Below are 18,309 nucleotides of genomic sequence, written 5' to 3'. Positions count from 1 at the left end.
CCTTGTCCTTCATCGTGATTACTTAACAGCATCTGTACGCTGATGTCCTCCTATTCTGAATATAAACCCTCAGTAGGACTCGCTGAGGGTGGGGAATAGTGACTGTTTCTGTTTCTTCCACGTGTGCCTTTCACTTTCCTAACAACTAGTTACTGCCCATCTCCCATGTGCCATGTGCTATAATAAACACTGAGGACACAGCAGTGAGTTAGCCCCACCCCGTTCCAACTATCCGTGGTCCTGATCCAACGTAACCTACGAAGGCAGTTTCAACACCCCAGTCTCCTGTGTACCTATCCTGGAAGTTTCATGTCATTTGGTGATTAATATGGGGTATTGTTTACTCTGGAAGTCAAATGTTTATCACAACAGAGGTGCGGGTAGAGTTTTACAGGATGTATACACATGTGTGTGTGTGTATGTGTATGACGTGCATACTTACAGGTTTCTCTCCTTCACACCCAAGCTCTAGTGCAGGAGGTTCTGTCTGTTCTGAGGTCCCTTCATATCTACACTGTGTGAGAGTGCTGAGAGCTTCAGGTAGACCAGATGCCTGATGGGGACATGGCAGAGGAGTTACTGTATTACGTATGAGATTGGACAACATGCTGAGGTGCTGCCCAATTATTAGTGTTTCTTTGATTTTCAGAGAGTTAGACCTGTGGAAGGTGGTCATAGATAGGAAGTCATCAATAACCATTAAGGATTGTCCACTGTTATTAGCCACCCAAGCTTCAGTAGGCTAACTTGTTGCTTGGAGCTTCCAGTGCCCTTCTGCCCTTAACTTTTTTCCAAGTGGGGAGGCTGAGCTTTTCTCTGATCACAGCCAGGAGGAGGGAGGGTGAGTTGGTAGCACTTGCATCTTTCCGGAGCCGATTTTCTCTGAGCTCTTTTCTCTGCTGCTTCTTTTCGTCCCCACTTCGGAGTGCAGGAGCCGGAGCAGATTTTGTCATGCTGGGAGGGATGTTTTCGGGCCACACTGAGTGTGCTGGAGAGGTGATCGAGAGGAATGGACAGAAGCTCAAGCTGTTCTATGGGATGAGCTCAGAGACAGCGATGAAGAAACACGCAGGAGGGGTTGCGGAGTACAGGTATGGAGGGTGGGTGGAGTGGGGGTGGGCAGCGCCGTCACCAGTGAGGTTGCGTTCCCCGGCTCCTTACAGAAATGGGGTGGAAGTGGGTCTCAAAGACTGCGAGTCTGTTTATATTATAGTACCACAGGAAGGAGCTAGAACACATACATATTTCTTAATTAAGATGTTCAATTAAAGAAATAACTGTATGGCTTAATTTTTTTTTTTTTTTTTTACTGAAGTACAGTTGATTTACAATGTTGTGTTAGTTTCAAGTGTACAGCAAAGTGATTCAGTTATATATACATATTCATCTATTTTTTTTCAGATTCTTTCTCCTTATAGATTATTAAAAAATATTGAGTATCGTTCCCTGTGCTATACAGTAGGTCTTTGTTGGTTATGTGTTTTAAATATAGCAGTGTGTACATGTCAATCCCAAACTCCCAACCTATCCCTACCCCCAACCCTTCCTTCCTGGTAACCATAAGTTCATTCTCTTTTTTTTTAGATTTGCATGATATATGATTTGTCTTTCTCTGTCTTACTTCACTTAGTATGATAACCTCTAGGTCCATCCATGTTGTTGCAAATGGCATTATTTCATTCTTTTTAATGGTTGAGTAATATTCCATTGTATATATATACTCCACATCTTCTTTATGGAGTATATGGACATTTAGGTTGCTTCCATGTCTTGGCTATCGTAAACAGTGCTACAATGAACATTGGGGGTGCATGTATCCTTTCGAACCATGTTTTCCTCTGGATATATGCCCAGGAGTGGGATTGCTTGATCATATGGTAGCTCTATTTTTAGTTTCTTAAGGAACCTCCATACTGTACTCCATAGTGGCTGTACCAATGTACATTCCCACCAACAGTGCAGGAGGGTTCCCTTTCTTCCATATCCTCTCCAGCATTTATTGTTTGTAGACTTCTTGATGATGGCCATTCTGACTGGTGTGAGGTAATACCTCATTGTAGTTTTGATTTGCATTTCTCTAATAATTAGCAATGTCGAGAATCTTTTCATGTGCCTCTTGGCCATCTGTATGTCTTCTTTGGAGAAATGTCTGTTTACGTCTTCTGCCCATTTTTTGATTGGGTTGTTTTTTTCAGTATTGAGCCACATGAGCTGTTTGTAAATTTTGAAGATTAATCCCTTGTTGGTCACATATTTTGCATATTTTCTCCCATTCTGAGGGTTGTCTTTTCATCTTGTTTCTGGTTTCCTTTGCTGTGCAAAAGCTTTTAAGTTTCATTAGGTCCCATTTGTTGATTTTTGTTTTTATTTCCATTTCTCTAGGAGGTGGGTCAGAAAGGATCTTGCTGTGATTTATGTCAGAGTGTTCTGCGTGTGTTTTCCTCTAAGAGTTTTATGGTATCCGGTCTTACATTTAGGTCTTTAATCCGTTTTATTTTTGTGTATGGTGCTAAAGAATGTTCTAATTTCATTTTTTTACATGTAGTTGTCCAGTTCCCAGCACCACTTAGTGAGGAGGCTGTCTTTTCTCGATTGTATAGTCTTGCCTCCGTTGTTGTAGATTAACTGACCATAGGCGTGTGGGTTTATTCTGGGCTTTCTGTCCTGTTCCATTGATCTATATTTCTATTTTTGTGCCCGTACTATGAAGTCAGGGAGCCTGATTCCTCCAACTTTTTCTTTCTCGAGACTGCTTTGGTTATTTTGTGTCTCCATACAAATTTTAAGATTTTTTTGTCCCAGTTCTGTGAAAAATGCCATTAGTAATTTGATAGGGATTGCACTGAATACGTAAATTACCTTGAGTAGTATAGTAATTTTGACAATATTTATTTTTCCAATCCAAGAACATGGTATATCTTTCCATTTGTTTGTGTCATCTTTGATTAGAAAACATATCTTGCCTCTTTGAAAGTAGCTATAATTTTCATCCAACCAGGCTTTGCAGTGTTTGGGGCCCCAGAAAGGCAGTGCAGAGCAGAAGTACTTGGGGATAAGTTGGAAATGGAACTAGGGGTATGTGTGAGTAGGTATGACTCTTGTTCAACCAGCCCCGGAGGGGACCCTCCAGACTTCCAGGCCTTGTCCTGATAGAGCTGGTGTGGAGCCTGAGAGGAGTCAGGCTATAAGTGGCAGGCAGAAAGATGGGTCTCCCACTGCATATGATACAGGGGTGGGCGAGACCACCTCACAGAGGTCAGGCCTTTTGGGAAGAGTGCTGTGTGTCACCTGCAGTGGCTCCCACAGGACTCTTCTCTGCCTCTGGGCTCAAGCAGTTGACACAGGCAGTATTTTTAGGCATTTAATTATGTTACTGTGCAGAAGGGATGCTCATGTCTGCTTATCTGCTCCACTTGCATTTTAATTGTGTGCACGTGTGTTTTAAGACCGTTGTGACAGAATATACCCACTGTCTCGCCCTGCTCCATAGTCTGTCACTCCTTCTCATCAGAGTTTGCACTGATGACGAGCTGTGCATAGGACAGGAGGCCCTGCATCCTTAGAAGGATGTCCTTAGAAGGATGGAAACTCAAGACTCCTGCAGATAGGTAGGGAAGGCCAGACCAGACTCGAGGGTGAACAGAAGCCAAGGAGCTGGGGAAAAAAAAAATCCTCTCCTGTGATTTCAGCAGGGTTTAAACAAAAAAGAAAACAGAAGATTTGGGAGTATCAAGACTCAGTTCCAGAATTGGATTCAAATCTTAGCCAAGGAAGGAAAGTGCTGAAGTACCTTAATCCAGAGGCAGCGTGAGCCCTGTAGGCTGCATCTGTGTTTTCTCTCTCTAGGTCTGTCTCTGTCTGTCTCCCTCCCTCCCAGCACCTGATGTCTTCCTGAGAATGATTCTCCGTCTTTGATGTTGTATTTAATCAAGGCAGTTATTTATGCTTTACTAGTTCTTTCCCACTCATTACCCACTTAGTTCTCTTGCTGTCCTTGGGAGACAGATCAGAGCCCTTCATTTTACAGATGAGAAGACTTGGGCATCAACGATAAGTGACTTGTAAAAGATGCCATCACCACTTAGCAAAGAAGCAATGCTGAGGAACTGGAGGATGTCCAGTAAGCCTCGGGAAGGCCGTGGAAACCGCTTTTAAAAGATGAAAGGGCCATCACTTCAGGCACACGTGCACGTGTTGGTCTCTGGTCACAGAGTGCAGTGACGCCAGTCACCTTGGGTGTGGCCAGGGGCCGGCTTCGTGAACTTGGTGCTGTAAACCAGCCACTAACTAGGCCAGCCCTTGGTCTGCTGGATGGTTTAAGTTGCTAGATTTCACCCGAGGGTAGTCTCGCAGGTGTAGATTGCAATGCTCAAGAATTACTACGCTTTTGAAATTCTAGGTAATAACTTTTTGATCAAGAGATGCTACTTTTTCAGTTGAAGAGACCAGCTGAAGAAAGTTCCAGAATTTAGTTAATCGTTAAAATTTCCAGATGGCCTGACCCTTAGATGCATGGATTGGAGAGCTCCTTCTTGTAATGTCCCTCCTAAAGCAAGTCTGGATTGTATCTCCATCTTGCAGTAAGGGGACGTGACGTGGAATCAGCAGTGTTAGACTCAGCAAGGACAGATGTGCTCTAGTGTTGGTGCCACGTGCCAGCTCTTCTGAATTTCTCAGTGTCCCCCTGAAAACTCAGAAGACGCTAACCAAAGCCCTGCAGCCTACGGTGCTGAGAAAGTCCTTAGTTCTGCTCTGGTTCCACCTTTCAGGAGCCCCGCGCCACGCCCGGGACAACAGGCATAGTGATTTGTGCAGACGCAGGGTGGTGAGCTGGGGCCTGGGGGCAGGGGCACCCAACAAGGGCCCTGGGAAGACAGGCCGTGTGAGTGGAGCCACTAACCTTACTAGCAGAAGTTTCCACGTCACCTCGCGGTGCTTGACTTGTCCCTTTTCTCCATCCCTTCCCTCCTCCTCTCCGGCTTGTCCCCTGTGAAGGTGCTCTGTCTGACCCTGACTGGAGAGCTGGCAGGGGTTGGGGAGGGACGCTCTGGGCTTGTTCCGTTGTTGATCAGGGAGAGCAAGCAGGAGAGACGCTGGTGGGCAGTGGTCAGGAGGTCTGTTCCGCTGTCCCGCAGGTATTCTGGGGCTCTGGGTCAGTTGGAGGTGTGTGTACAACATGAACAGAGACTGGAAAGGCGGGGCCGGTTTTCGATGGGGACGGAGTAGTGCACACTGCTGGGGAGGACGTCGCCCTCCGGGGTGACGGTCCGGGTCTGTGACTCTTCCAGGGTTGCTGACGGGCTCTGGGCAGCCAGCAGCGAGGTCACGCATCTTGGGTAGGAGGAGTGCCTTCCTCTGAGATGCTGGCCTGACCTGTGTGGCGTGTGCAGCAAGGCCGATGCGGGCGCGGGGTTGGAGGGTGGCGTGTCGCTGCCCGAGTGCCTTGGGCTACGGCTGGGAATCCTTCTGGCCGGCTTCTTAAGGGAAAAGAACCAGATTGAAAGAAAAAACCTCCCTTTTTCTTCCAGAGCCTCTGAGGGCAAGACCGTGGAAGTGCCTTACAAAGGGGACGTCAAGGACACTATTCTGGACATACTCGGAGGACTGAGGTCTACCTGCACCTACGTAGGGGCCGCCAAACTCAAAGAGCTCAGCAGGAGGGCGACATTCATCCGGGTGACCCAGCAGCACAACACCATGTTCAGCTAACCTCGAGATCAAGGACGAGACGATCTCCAGCCACCAGAAGCGTCTGCACAGGCCTGCTTTCCCATCCCCCTCCTCCTGTGACGGCAGAGGTTCCGGCTGATCCCAGAAGCAAGGCACTTCCTGGGTCAGCGGTTGGCGCTTAGCTGCCCAGAACGTGTAACCTCCTTGTTAAAACTAATACTCACGCCTTTTTCTTTTCTTTCCTTTTTTTTTTAAGAAAATGGTTCACTTTAATATAATGCTGTGAAGACTTGCCTGCGTGCTGGAGTCTGCATTTGCAGGACCAAGTGGTCGGGGGAGCTGGGGGGTTTTCTGCCTTCTTCCCACGCTTGGCTTTTGGAAGTCAAGGTACCTGGGGAGGGGAGGGCGGGAGGGGAAGATTGAGGGGAACCACAGCTAGAGGAACCGGCATCCCCTCCATCCAGCTTTCGGTTGCTGGAAAAGAACAAAAGCAGTTGACAGTTGAACCTGAAGAATCTGATTCCGGCAGGTACCCCCACGGTGCGGTGACGTGTTTCCACCACCTTCCTTGCACGTGCCTTTTGGGAGCAGGTCCTCTATTTCTGCTGCTTCTAGGAAGCTGTCCCCGTCCTGGGTTTTCATTTGGTTTGTTTTCCCCCATCTCTTCCCTCTCCTCCTCCGTTCTGGCTCATTGGGTTGGCCTCTCGAAGACAGAATATTATTTTGACGTTCCATGAGATCTTTTATTGAAAGGTTATCCACTGAAAAGTTGGCAGGTAGAGAATCCCACTGGAAAGCAACCAAAACCTTGAGCAGTGCCTTCCTAAAAGGCACTGGTTTAAAATCTGAGCTAGAACCGTTCCCTTGTCACGGTTTCCAGGAAGGACCACTGGGCACTACTGTATAAGGGTCTGTTCATTGGTGACAGTGGTACTTCCTTGGAGAAAGGACCCGTGGCCTTGGCAGGGCTCCCACAGCAGTCCACTGTGACACTTGTCTAAACCGTGAACACGGATGAATTGATGACGCCCGGCCACTTCTTTTGAAGCATTATTTGAATATTAGGACCGGGAGGTGTATGCAGCCCAGGGTGTTTTACTTTATCTCCTTTTAAACGAGGCGAAAGCAGCAGATACGGGAGTTAAATGTTCTCTGAAAAGACAAGCGACGGCCCTGGAGCAGAAAGGAGCCACACACTCCTGCTGCGTAAGAGCGAATTAATTGTCCGATGTCCATGGTGACTGACACCGTGTGAGGAATCCAACCAAACCACGGCACTCCAGGAACTTACAGGGCGGAGTTTAGTCTCAGAAGAATACCTTTAAAGGTCCAGCAACTTGAACTCTGTTGTAATGCTTTTTGCGCCTCAGTCCATTCAGAATACTTCTTATACTTGTAGAAACACGAACGGCTACACACTTGAGATGAGGGTGTAGAGGATGTGGAACATCAAGCAAGATGTGGGGCATTGCTGGAAGCACCCCACCTCTTCTGTCTGCTTGTCTGAGGTGTAAGCCCCATGCCGTTCCTGTGGAAGACGTGTTTGACACTTGAGCCCTCTAGTGTGTTAGCTGCAAGAGATTCATTATTTGCAAAATAAGGGAGAGAAGTGGAGAAGTCTTAAGTCCATTAAAATGGACGAGCAGTAAGTAATAAGGAAACTTCCAGAATGGCATCGTTCTCCACGCTCCTGGTCTTGGCTTTTGGGGGTCACCTTCTCCCATCAGGCTGGAGCACACGACGGCACCCCTTTGGGCAGTCCTCTCCACGGTGATGGGCACCTGCTTGATCCATCTCGTGCAAAGATTTTGCAGACTACCTGCTCTTTGTTTCCAGGAAGGCAGGTCCCTTGCTCACCTGGTTTTTAGGGGAGCGAAAACGTGACTGACTGCAGAAGCCAAAACCTCATCAGGATCATTTTGAAGCAGAGGTTTCACTTCTAAGGGCCCCTTACCCGCTGCAAGTTCATCTCTTGCCTCTAGTAGCCGTGGGCATGGGGGAGCCTGCTGACTGCAGGGCTTCCTGTGCAGGGGTGGGTGCCAGTGACTAGATGCCGTTCACCTTAGGCGCCTCCACCTGTGGGCTCCTGCCGTGCTTCTGGTGGTTTCCAGGTCTGCCTCGTTGCAGCATGTGAAGCCAAGGCTTTTCTCTAATCAGTATGACTGCTTCAGGTAAGTCTCACAGCTACTGGACCCCAAACTTGTCAGGACCTTTAGCATCTAATAGTAAAACAAACAGCAGGGAAGGCAGCGGTTCAGCCCGCTTCGCCAGACTTGCCCACGTCTGCCCAGAACGCTCTGGAGGATGAGGACCTGGGCAGCCTTGTCTGGGTTACAAGGCTCAGCTCATCACTGCTAGTTTACACACCAACGTTCTCTCTCTCACACACTAGCATTCACAATGCGTTGGAACCTCAACTCTTAAGTCCTAAAGGAGAGTCCTGGTGAGATGTCCCCATCCGTGAAGCAAGAAGGCAGTAACAGGAAAGGAGTTACCCGTCCCTGCCTGGGCTAAGCGACAACTCTGGATTTAATGCTGAGAGCTCTCTTCCAGCTCTGCAAACCCTTAGGGCTGGAAGGATTTGATAGCCACGTGTGCAGATGCGGGCAGAGGGCTTCACCTGCTTGGGCCCTGGAGGAACTAGTTTCTGGGGCAACTGCTGAGCCTCATCTATCTGAGACTGGGCACCGTGAAAACCTCTGAGTTTCTAACAGGGATGAACTACAGGAAACACGAATGAACTTTCCACCTTCAGACAACTAACCAGTGTACAGCAAAACTGTACAGAAATGGATGGATAATGCTCTGTGAGCCAACAAAGATGCCAAATACTGTTGAAAAACAAAAGTTACCTCATCTCTTACAAACAGCAACGCTCAGATAGGAGGAGTAAACATGAACGGAACCAGCCAAGACATCAGATGTTGAAATGATGCCTTTTATCATTTATCATCTGAGGTCTGATTGACATCAGATGCCTTTTATCTCAGAATCTCCTCGCAAGCAAGACCAACAACCCTCTCCCCACCCCCAAAATTAGTAGGAAAGGCAATGCCTCACGTCACCCTCTCCACCGCACACCTACCCAGTGATGACAGCAGCTTAAGTAAGAGGGAGGAATTACGACCATATCCTCAGCCTCGTCTTCCTCCGAGGACCTAACACAAGGCAAAGACACATTTGCAATTGGCACTGTTATTTTATTAGTACGAGTATACTGAAACAATAAACTTGTACTGGTATACAGACAATTTATTTAAAACAATTTTGTTCAAATTTTGAATCGAACATTGTTTTATTATAATAATGAAATAATTTCTACCTAGAAAACCTGCAAGCACCGTCAAAGAAAGGGACCATAAAATTCAATAAACAGACTCGAGTGTATCCTACAAACAGACACACCACGATTAGAAAATAGAATATGAACTCTTCCATTGTTTTTAATATTCGTTTTAAAAAAGCTAGTGCAAGTACAATATTTTACACTGGAATTACAGAGTATGCACGCATATGGAAAAAAGTTCTCCTGTCATGATAGAAGCTCTTAACTATGTATGCACTTAAAATTTTCTTTTCAATAAGGTGCAAAACATCATTCCTTCCCTAGTTCTCCTCTGTACTGGCCATGTCAGTCTGATAGTGCCCTCAGAGGTCTAGTGTCTCTTTTTCCCTTGGCCGGTGGGAGGCGTATGATGGGGAGGTTGGTGGGTCGTGAGCTGATACTAAAAAATGCAACAGTGTGACTCTCAGAGATGGCTCTGGGACCAGGACCCCACTGGCTAGAAATTAGGACTCTCATCTTAACCGAAGGCCACCACGAATACTGGCTGGGCTCAGCTGGAGCCTTTCAGCTGACACTGATTTGGGTTTACAGGGAGCAGTGAAGGCTGAGGAGGAAGAAACCTCCCCGAAAGGCCAAAAGGGCAGTTATTCACAGAACTGAATGCACAGGTATCAAGTTTAATGTTCACTGACTAAAGAATTCACCCCACTCCTGGACCGGATGATTTACGAGTAGGTGGTTCACGTAAGAAGCAGAGGAAACCTACACACCCAGCTTGGTAACCGCTCAGCTTTGCTATTCCAGAGGACAGAATGTTACCTCGGCAAGGATGACTGTAAACAGCGCTTCCAAAGGGGGCCTTCAGACTGGCCATGGAAAAGGAGACTGGCTCATCGGCCATCCCAACAGCAAACGAACAAACTAAAGGGAAAGAAAACTTGGGTGAAATCTCCAATTATCTGCAGTGGAAGACTGGAGTCCTTTCAGATAAGAAAAGTGACGGGAATTCTTAAGAGACTGTTACTGTATAGATACTACCTATTGGCCAGAAAGCACTTAATTTTAATACAGCTGAACCATCTGTATGCGAGTCATGAGGATATGAAAAACTGAAGCTGCTGTCCCCTCCCGCCATCGTACAGGTAAACGTCAGCTACCAGAAACGTCGCATGTAACGGTAAGGGAAGGGCTGAGATTCTGAATTTAAGAATTAAGAGGGAGATTTGCTCAGTATCCCCCCAGCTGTCCAGTTTCTGCTGGCTAACTTGATTTCTGGACAGAATATGACTTCTGAGAAGTTGCTCCACATTTATTTTGGCCTCTTAATAGTAAAGAAGAAATCAAAACCAAAGTAAAACAAGGCATTTCAACTGAAATCCTTGTTTTACCCCACCCCCCCCATTGAACTGAGGTGTCGGGGGGAAAGAAGGCTGAACGTTTTTGTTTGTGTGTCCTCGTGATGAGTCCTGTTTTCTTGGTAGCTAGGATCCCTTGTTACAAACACTTCTTGTTCAGAATTATATTCTTTGGGTTTACTGGAACAGGAAGTGCTGAAAATGTCAATCATCATCTCTGAAGAAAAAGGAGTTGCAATGGCTTAAGAGTTTAAGAAAGGGAGCTCAGAGAAGTACTTTCGGCATAGGAATGAACAGTATTCTCAGATTGCAGAATACAGAGTTACTCTCCCTCAGAAGAGGGTTCTATGTAACAGAAACATAGAGGAAGCATAGGTATAGTTGAAGAGCCTTTTACGTAGTAATTCTTCCAGGCCATAACCATACAAATCTGATCATTTAGACATGACACATTTCTATATACAAAAAAAACATGTAACTTTCAACCTTTATGTTTTTTTTTTTTACAAACAAGTATGAAACTCATTGTTTCAACAGATCCATATCTTTCAAACACTGAATGAATCATTTCGACATTCATTTTTCTTTTGTGCAATTTTTAAAAACATTACCTGTACTCCTCAAAGTGAGTGCTTCAAAGTTTTTTTTCTTCAGCTTCTCAAATTAGGTGTACATTAAAAAAAAAAAAATCCCACAAGGTATAGTGCTACAAGAAAAGATCCTATCAGTAAGGTAACATATTTGAAGCGAGGTCATCTATGTAAAAGAAATCTCAGCTCCGGAGTAGAGGTGTGCAAACAGTTTGGAGTTTCCCTATCAACAGAAACACAACACTGTCCATGGAAAAAAAAAGGAAACCAACCCAACACAATGGCATATGCATGTGCTTTATAAAAAAGTATATTCTCTGTATAGTTATTACTGGATGTGTTCTTAAAATTCTCTATTTCAGAAATTCTGGGTCGAAAACAAGGTGGAAGCAAAGACCTCCACTTCACTTTAAAAACCAAAAAGCATAATTCCCTTTGCTTTCACATCACCCCGAAGAAGCTGGATTGGGCCACAGAGACCGCTGGCCCTTTTTACACCTGGGATCATCTTGGGTGACTAGGAGATAGGAAGTGCAAAGGGTTTTAGGAGAAAACAGACCATGGTTTGTTGAGCTGCCTGCAGTTCATGAAACAGTGGCCATGACAACCAGCACAGCTCAAAAAGCCTGGCCTTCAGTCCACAGAGCTCTGCTGCTTCACCCAGATCTGAAATAGCATGGCATTAGTGTCTTCAAAAGCATTTGAGATTCTTTTTCTCTCTCTATGAAATAGGTTTCCTTAGTAGTCACAGATGTTAAAGGGTATTATCAATTGTTTCCTTAAAAAAAAAAAAAAAAAAAATTCCAAAGCTACACAACAAAAATAAATTTTGGCAACGTATTTCAGTAAAGATCAAACTATGTGCAAAGAGTGGATTTTATGATTACTAGGAGCTACTGTTCATCTCGAACATGCAGCATTATATTGCAATCTATGCAGTATCTAAGGAGAAATCCACAAGATGCAGGAAATCCAAACATTCCTTGAAGTTGTACATCCCTACTCCAGAAGAGTCAAAGTGCTGCTTCTGGACACATCAGTGTACCACACACACGCCAGCCCCGTCCCTGAGTTAGAGGTGTGAAAGGTTCCGCAGAGTTCCTTAGAGGGGAGAAGGAGGGGTGCTGCCACTTCCCGGTGGGGGACAAAACCCAACACACTCACCTAACAGAAAACACAAAGGGTCATGATTCAGAGTGAGAAATGGGATTGACGACAGCAATGAAAAAAAAAAAATCATCCCAAAACAAACTGGGTGAGTTGGAAAAGACAAAAAAATTGACCAACGTAGAAAATTATCCTGAACGTCCAAATGAAAAAGCAATTTTGGATTTCCACTTTAAAAGATTTGAGGTAAGTGGCATCCATCTCTATCCCCACCTCACCCCCAATGTGGCCCAGACAAACTGAAATAGTTCTTACGTTAAAACATTCTAAGGAAGGAACAGTCATTTTATGTATTTAGAAATCCCTATAAAGAGAGGTTCATGTTTGTTGGTTAATTGTTATTTTTTTCTTTTCGCCCTGACTAATTTCTTGGTGATTGTGTTCCACTGTAAACGCAAAAGGCCTGCTGTTATTAGTTTCAAAATGGAAAACAGGAAAGAAAGAAAAGAACGAAAGACGGGTTCAGTAAATATTGCAAAGTGGACACAGTACAGAGGCACATGGCTGATCCTCGTGAGCTGCGCGGCACGGAAGGGTTTCTATGCCTGTCATTGTTAGGTTGGCTACGCAGGCGCAGTGACAAAGGCTGCTCTGGGAGCCTTGGGGCTCGCCAGTGTCTGCAAACAAGAGGAGGCCCCTGTCCTCTGGATGTTCTATTTGAAGAGAGAGCTGCCACAAAGGAGTGGTGACCACTGTTCACAGGTGGCCCCTTCCGTAGCCACCGGCCGGACGCTTGGAAGGCGCGCACACGGCGGGCCACGCTTCCTGCCCGCGCCCAGAGGCTCGGCTCGAAGTCTCAAGGACACAGACCTGCCCACTCGCAGAAAAGATCGTGGAACATGGGTTGATCCTGGCACTATTGCTCCAGAGTGCGCCTCAGAAAGGACTCTGTCTCCCTCCCGTCTGCACTGCACATTCGCTACTCCTCGTGGTGACGGGGGAAGTGCCCTTCTCCCCTTCCACCTCCTTCGCTTTGCTCTTTCTGCAACAAGGCGGCAGACAGGGCTCCCGAAAGAAAGCTCCCTGCCCCAGGATTCGGCATCCGCAGCGGGGCAAACGCGCAGCAGGAGGCCCTCCCCTTCCTGGCTCCTTCCTTCCAGCCCTTCTCTGGCCAGAACAGGAAAGAGGGACCGAGTGAGGAAAAAGCCAAAAGGGTCTGAGCTTCCTCTAGAGCACACTGATCAGACTCTATTGGCACGGAAAGTATTGCACGTGCTAAAGAAGAAAGTGAAATGGGACAATGTTTAGAAAGAACCAATTATTTGATAATTCCTATACCTGAAATAGAAGCACAAAAACGATGATGATGTTCCTATTGCTCCAAACCATGTTATGTTTTCCCATTTTAGTGTTGGAGGTGTGGATCCAGTTAGTTCGATACTCGAGAGAAGCCAGAAGGTGGTGGGTGTTTCTCTGAGTCCACATGAGTTGCTGTAATTAGTGGTACTGATGAGGACAAAGTCTATAATGGCAGCCCCATATTCCTCTTACCATCAAAACAAAAAGAAAAACAAAGCCTAATAATTGCAAGTGCCCTGAGCAGAATATATGGAAGATTAAGCAAGTTCTCTGAACAGAGACATTTAAAAAAATACAGCACTAAATAAGCAATATGACTGCAAGAATGGACTCACCCAGCTCTCCGCTAGCATGCTGAGAGGGTAATGAAAATCAAAGAAAGTCAAGGACTGGATCTAGCTATTCTAAACCTATTCCAATGTTTTTGGTACACCCCAGAAAATGGTTTGTAAAAATCATTAGTTCTGCTGAGAGCTAAATGTGAATACTAGATAGCCAAAATGTGGGTTGACATTAGAATTTTTTTTTAATTGGTGAAAAATGGAAAAAGTACTATTCTCAATGGTAAAAGAAAAATCAGGTATTTGTTCAGGTAAGTTGCAGCCATTCCAAGTAAGGATATTTAAAAATTTCTCCCTCCTTATAAAACATTTTTTTTTAAAGCACTTTAAAATGCACACTCAAAACCCACAAACAATATTTCAGATCTCTGGGAATAAAAGGTTTCAACTGTGAAATACCCTTTTCTGGGTTTGTACCAAACATTAAATCTTGAATTGATTTCAGATGGAAAAATAAAAGTCATTCTGAAAATAACATCAGTAACAACAACAAAGTAATCGTTTTCTTTTAAAAAAAAAAAAACTTGCTCACATACATAAACGTCTTTATGGAAAACTCTCTCAATGAATCTGAAGAAAATTCTCAGAGTTGTCCTGCTAAGACCTGGTTTTATGTGACAGATGCGGTAAGAAGACCAAAATGAATTCTGAAAGTAACATAACCTTATAAAATGGCCTAGAGTTTAGGCAGGTTAGAAAGTAATTTTGCTACATTTATTTATGCTCGTTCAGTCCCCCAAACCTTTCCCACAATGTTATTGGATAAAAACTGCAGGAATATCACACAAATTATAAACTCAAGATGTGCAAATCGCAAGGTTCTTTAAAAGTTCGTCTTAAAAAGAAAAACACTGGACAAAAGTGAGTATTCTTTTTTCCATCCCTTTCCTCTCAGTTCCTCTGCCAGCTCTGCATATGCTTTTAATTCCTTCTCAAACATCAAAGTGAAGAGTGCCTCCTGTCAGGCTGTACTTGGTGGTCATTCATTGTCACATACTAGTTCAAAATTCACATTCATCCCATTAAACCACATTGAAACTTTCAACATCTTGCTCCGTGAGAAACTCTGCAGAGCTGAAATGTAGTTACAGTGTTGAAAAAAAAAGAAAGCAACTTAGTTTTTCTTCCCAAAGAGTTTAAAGTGAGATACAGTACTTGTTGAATGAGAGACCAAGATGCTTGGTAATAAAGTGTGAACAGTATTTTAAGTGCTTAGAGATAGTAATATATATGCTCATCTTCAAAATCTAATTCCTCACGTCACACTGGAATCTGAAAAAAGTGGCACCCGAGTTGTCCATAGTCATGAACTATAAACAGTACTAGAGTTAAAAGACAGAAGATTTGCAAACCCAATGCGAAGAGCTTCCGCGGCTCTCTTGTGTCTATCTCTTGGGAGTGAAGTCAATGCGATTAACCTGATTGGTTTTCCTAACACTGCACAGAGACCAGGGTGGGTTTCACTCTCCGCCACCCCGGCTGCCCACCCCCCGGGTGCGGAGCGATGGCAGCGGGGGCTGCCCTGCCCACCACGATGCCCTGGAGACATCACTGCACTAGTAAAGCAGAAACGAAATCCCATATTTAAAAAAATATCAGTGCAGTCAGGCCCCATGGGGGGAATATATATCTCTATGATTAAAAGTCGCTTTTACTGTAAAATATGTTGGAGGAAAAAAAATGTTCTTTTACACGGTTAGTTTTCCATCTGCTGTCTGACGGCCTCTCTGGGATGCCCTGAACCTGGGGTCCTGATGCTGATTTTGCACGTGAGAACCTCATGAGGACATTCCCCTGGACCTCCAATCCCGTGCTGAGAGCAAGAGAGAGCGAGGCAGAGAGAAAGAGACCCTCACCTGCCGTGGCACCCGGGCACCCTCACTTGCATGCACGCACGCACCCCCTGCAGCCCGTTGTCCTGAAACCGGGAGAAGTCGGCACCCCATGGGTGCATCTGCACTGCTAGAAAAGGCAGGCACCGTGAGGCCACGTTCATTTCCACCAGGACGCCTGCCCCAGCCCCTGCCTGCCCACCCCACTGAGAGACACGCGTGGAAAAAGCATATGCACCATCTCCTGCCCAACCCCCGCTGTAACTCTAAGGACAAGGTTATAACAGAACCCTAAAGTAAGAGGATAACATGTAAATACTGTGTTATTTAGCCTACAGTACAGTAATCTGGATACAAATGATAAAGGAGGGCCAGATTTCCTTTCCCCACACGGCCTCTACTTGCCTACATTAGAGCGGCCTTCAATGCAAATCTTAACCTCCTGAGAAATGAGAGAAGGCTTAGGAAGAGTCAAAGGTGGCTCGTCTTCCGACTTCTCCAGTTTGCGGCTCTCCGGCGCCGACCACCTCCTCTTCCTCGTGGCCGCGGGCTTGCTGGGTTCTATTTTGGTGAGCAAGGGCACGGCAGGCAATCCAATTTTTTCTGGAAACTTCAGTTCGCCATTCTCAGAGAGCATCTGGGCACTTCCCTGATTGATCCCGTTTTCCTGCTCGGCGTACCTGTGTCTACTGCCCGCGAGGCCGTCGGTCTTTGAGTGCTTCAGCAGGACACTGGCGGGATCCACGGCCTGGCCCTTTTTAACAGAGCCATTCTTCAGGTTCTTGAGGGTGAGCGAGATACAGACATCCCCAACGGAGAGTTTAGAACACGGCAAATCAAAGAGCTGGCTGGTTCTCTCCGGGCAACAGGATGACCAGCCCTGTCCAAACACAAAAAAAGGATACTCTACCAAAACTTCCACGCTGACCTGTGGGAACAGTGAGAGACAGGGAGAGGGAAGGGAAGGAAGAAATGAAGACATTTTATTCTTGTTTTATTGTATACATTACACGTACACAGACATACATACGCATAGGTGAATGGAAAAAAATAAGACTCAGTTCCCCAAACCTCCTCCACCAACAGATGCAAATGAGGTTCTTAACTTTCTGCTGTACCTGTACTTACCATATATAGATGTTGGGTAGAAGCCGGTAGAAGTCCATTCAGTATTCAAAATATCGTTTTACTGTGTATCCTCTCTACAGCTGGTCTCCATTAAAACAAGTCAGTGGAGCCCCAAGGATGACAGAACACCTGCTTAGTGTTCGGCACTGGGCTAGGCACTGCACGTGACTCAAGCCCAAGATATATTCTTGTGTCTTATTAGCTCACTGGACAGATGCTATTCTCGTGTATAACAGGGCTGAATACGGATCAGAGTTAGATTGTATTTAAGCCCCATAAGGCAGGCACTTATGTGCTCAGCACTGTGTCCCTGGCCCCTAAAAGAGTACCTGGCACATGGTTGAAACTTAATATTTACTGGATAAATGAATGCGTACTCTTGGAATTTAGGGGGAGCAGAATCAGGGAGGGCTGGAGAAAGCAGGGAGGGCTTTCCCAGGACCCCAAGGATGGGCAGGATTTGGAGGGGTTTGAGGGTGAAATGAATACAGACAGCTCAAGGGCTTGGCCCATCCACATGGGCAAGCCCCAGGTACTCAAATCAGTCTCTCTTTTGTTTGAAAAACAAATATCGAAAGCAGGGGAAGCCCAGTATCCTTTCAATACCCGCCGTTTTCTCTAGGCTACTATGTGCCATTCACTGTGATGAATTTCAATAAATTGAAAACAATAGTCTTGGTCACAAAGGAGTTCACAATCCAATGGGCAAAAGAGGCACATGAACGATAACTGCCGATCAATGTGGCGAGTGTGGTCACAGAGTGGGGCTCTAATACTCTGCACGGGATTAAGCTGTTGGAGGGCGAGGAAAGGCATGGAAGAGGTGAGTAAGGAAGTCTTTTGGGATGAGGATACACTGTGCTGAGTTTTAAAAAACAATGGGACTGGAGGAGAGAGGAATGATTGCAAGGAGAAGACATTCCTGGAAGTAGGGTTATGTGAACAAAGGCAAGGAGGTGGTCTGTGTAGGGATTTGCAGACTTCCAGTGCCAAGTATTACTACCGCCATTAAATCAAGTTGAAATGCCCTTGAGGTCTGAACAGTTTAATTTTCATAGAAATTTAATTTCTTCAACTTTATGCTATATAAAAAAGAAAAAGAGAAGAATGAAGTAGTTTTAAACAGTCAGTTTTCAATGGCTTTTGTAGATGCAGTAGACCAGTTAATTTGGACCAACCTTCCTGATGAGGACCACGAAATACTCTAAACAAAAAAAACTCTGGACAAAATGTAAAAGAAATGTTTTTCTTATGGCAGTAGACACAAAATATGCCAGTAAAAAAGTCATTGGGTCAGGATCAGGAAAGGGTGTTGGCCAGACATTTGAACCTGGTGTTTGATGCTATTTCCCCCTAAGGATATCTGTACATTCCAAAGCGGGGCAGTTAAAGTGAGCTTTGGGTGGTCTCAAGAGCATGGGAGGTGGGTTTCAGCGGGCAGGGAATGGAATTCAGGGTAAGCCACAGGAGGGTACTCCCTCAAAGCACTGAATTATAGAAATAAGGTGAAGCAGAAGCAGACAGTTCCTCTCAATGTCTGAAGCTCAGATTTTAATCATCTCATTCATCCCTAAAATTAAATTAAGGTCTTGAATTATTTCCACAATTTTTCAAATAAAAGACGTTCAATTAAAAAAGGGG

At 45.3% G+C, this 18,309-nt stretch overlaps 2 protein-coding genes across 4 annotated transcripts in view; one reads left to right on the top strand and one right to left on the bottom strand.

Annotated features, from left to right (window-relative positions):
* Positions 1 to 5,962, top strand: part of GMPR (guanosine monophosphate reductase) — a 39,713-nt gene extending 33,751 nt beyond the window's left edge. Inside the window, exons 8-9 of the mRNA XM_030881369.2 lie at positions 932 to 1,091; positions 5,529 to 5,962. Of these exons, the coding sequence (XP_030737229.2) occupies positions 932 to 1,091; positions 5,529 to 5,709 (341 nt within the window). The 3' untranslated portion in view covers positions 5,710 to 5,962. The remainder of the gene's footprint in view (positions 1 to 931; positions 1,092 to 5,528) is intronic.
* Positions 5,963 to 12,125: 6,163 nt separating this feature from the next.
* Positions 12,126 to 18,309, bottom strand: part of ATXN1 (ataxin 1) — a 517,157-nt gene continuing 510,973 nt past the window's right edge. For all 3 annotated transcript variants that reach the window (XM_060308956.1, XM_060308957.1, XM_030881356.2), the window contains exon 7: positions 12,126 to 16,468. In XM_060308956.1, the coding sequence (XP_060164939.1) occupies positions 15,938 to 16,468 (531 nt within the window). In that variant the 3' untranslated portion in view covers positions 12,126 to 15,937. The remainder of the gene's footprint in view (positions 16,469 to 18,309) is intronic.

Source organism: Globicephala melas, chromosome 11 (genome assembly GCF_963455315.2).
Source record: "Globicephala melas chromosome 11, mGloMel1.2, whole genome shotgun sequence".
Classification (NCBI taxonomy): domain Eukaryota; kingdom Metazoa; phylum Chordata; class Mammalia; order Artiodactyla; family Delphinidae; genus Globicephala; species Globicephala melas.
This window is presented reverse-complemented; position numbering and strand designations above follow the sequence as displayed.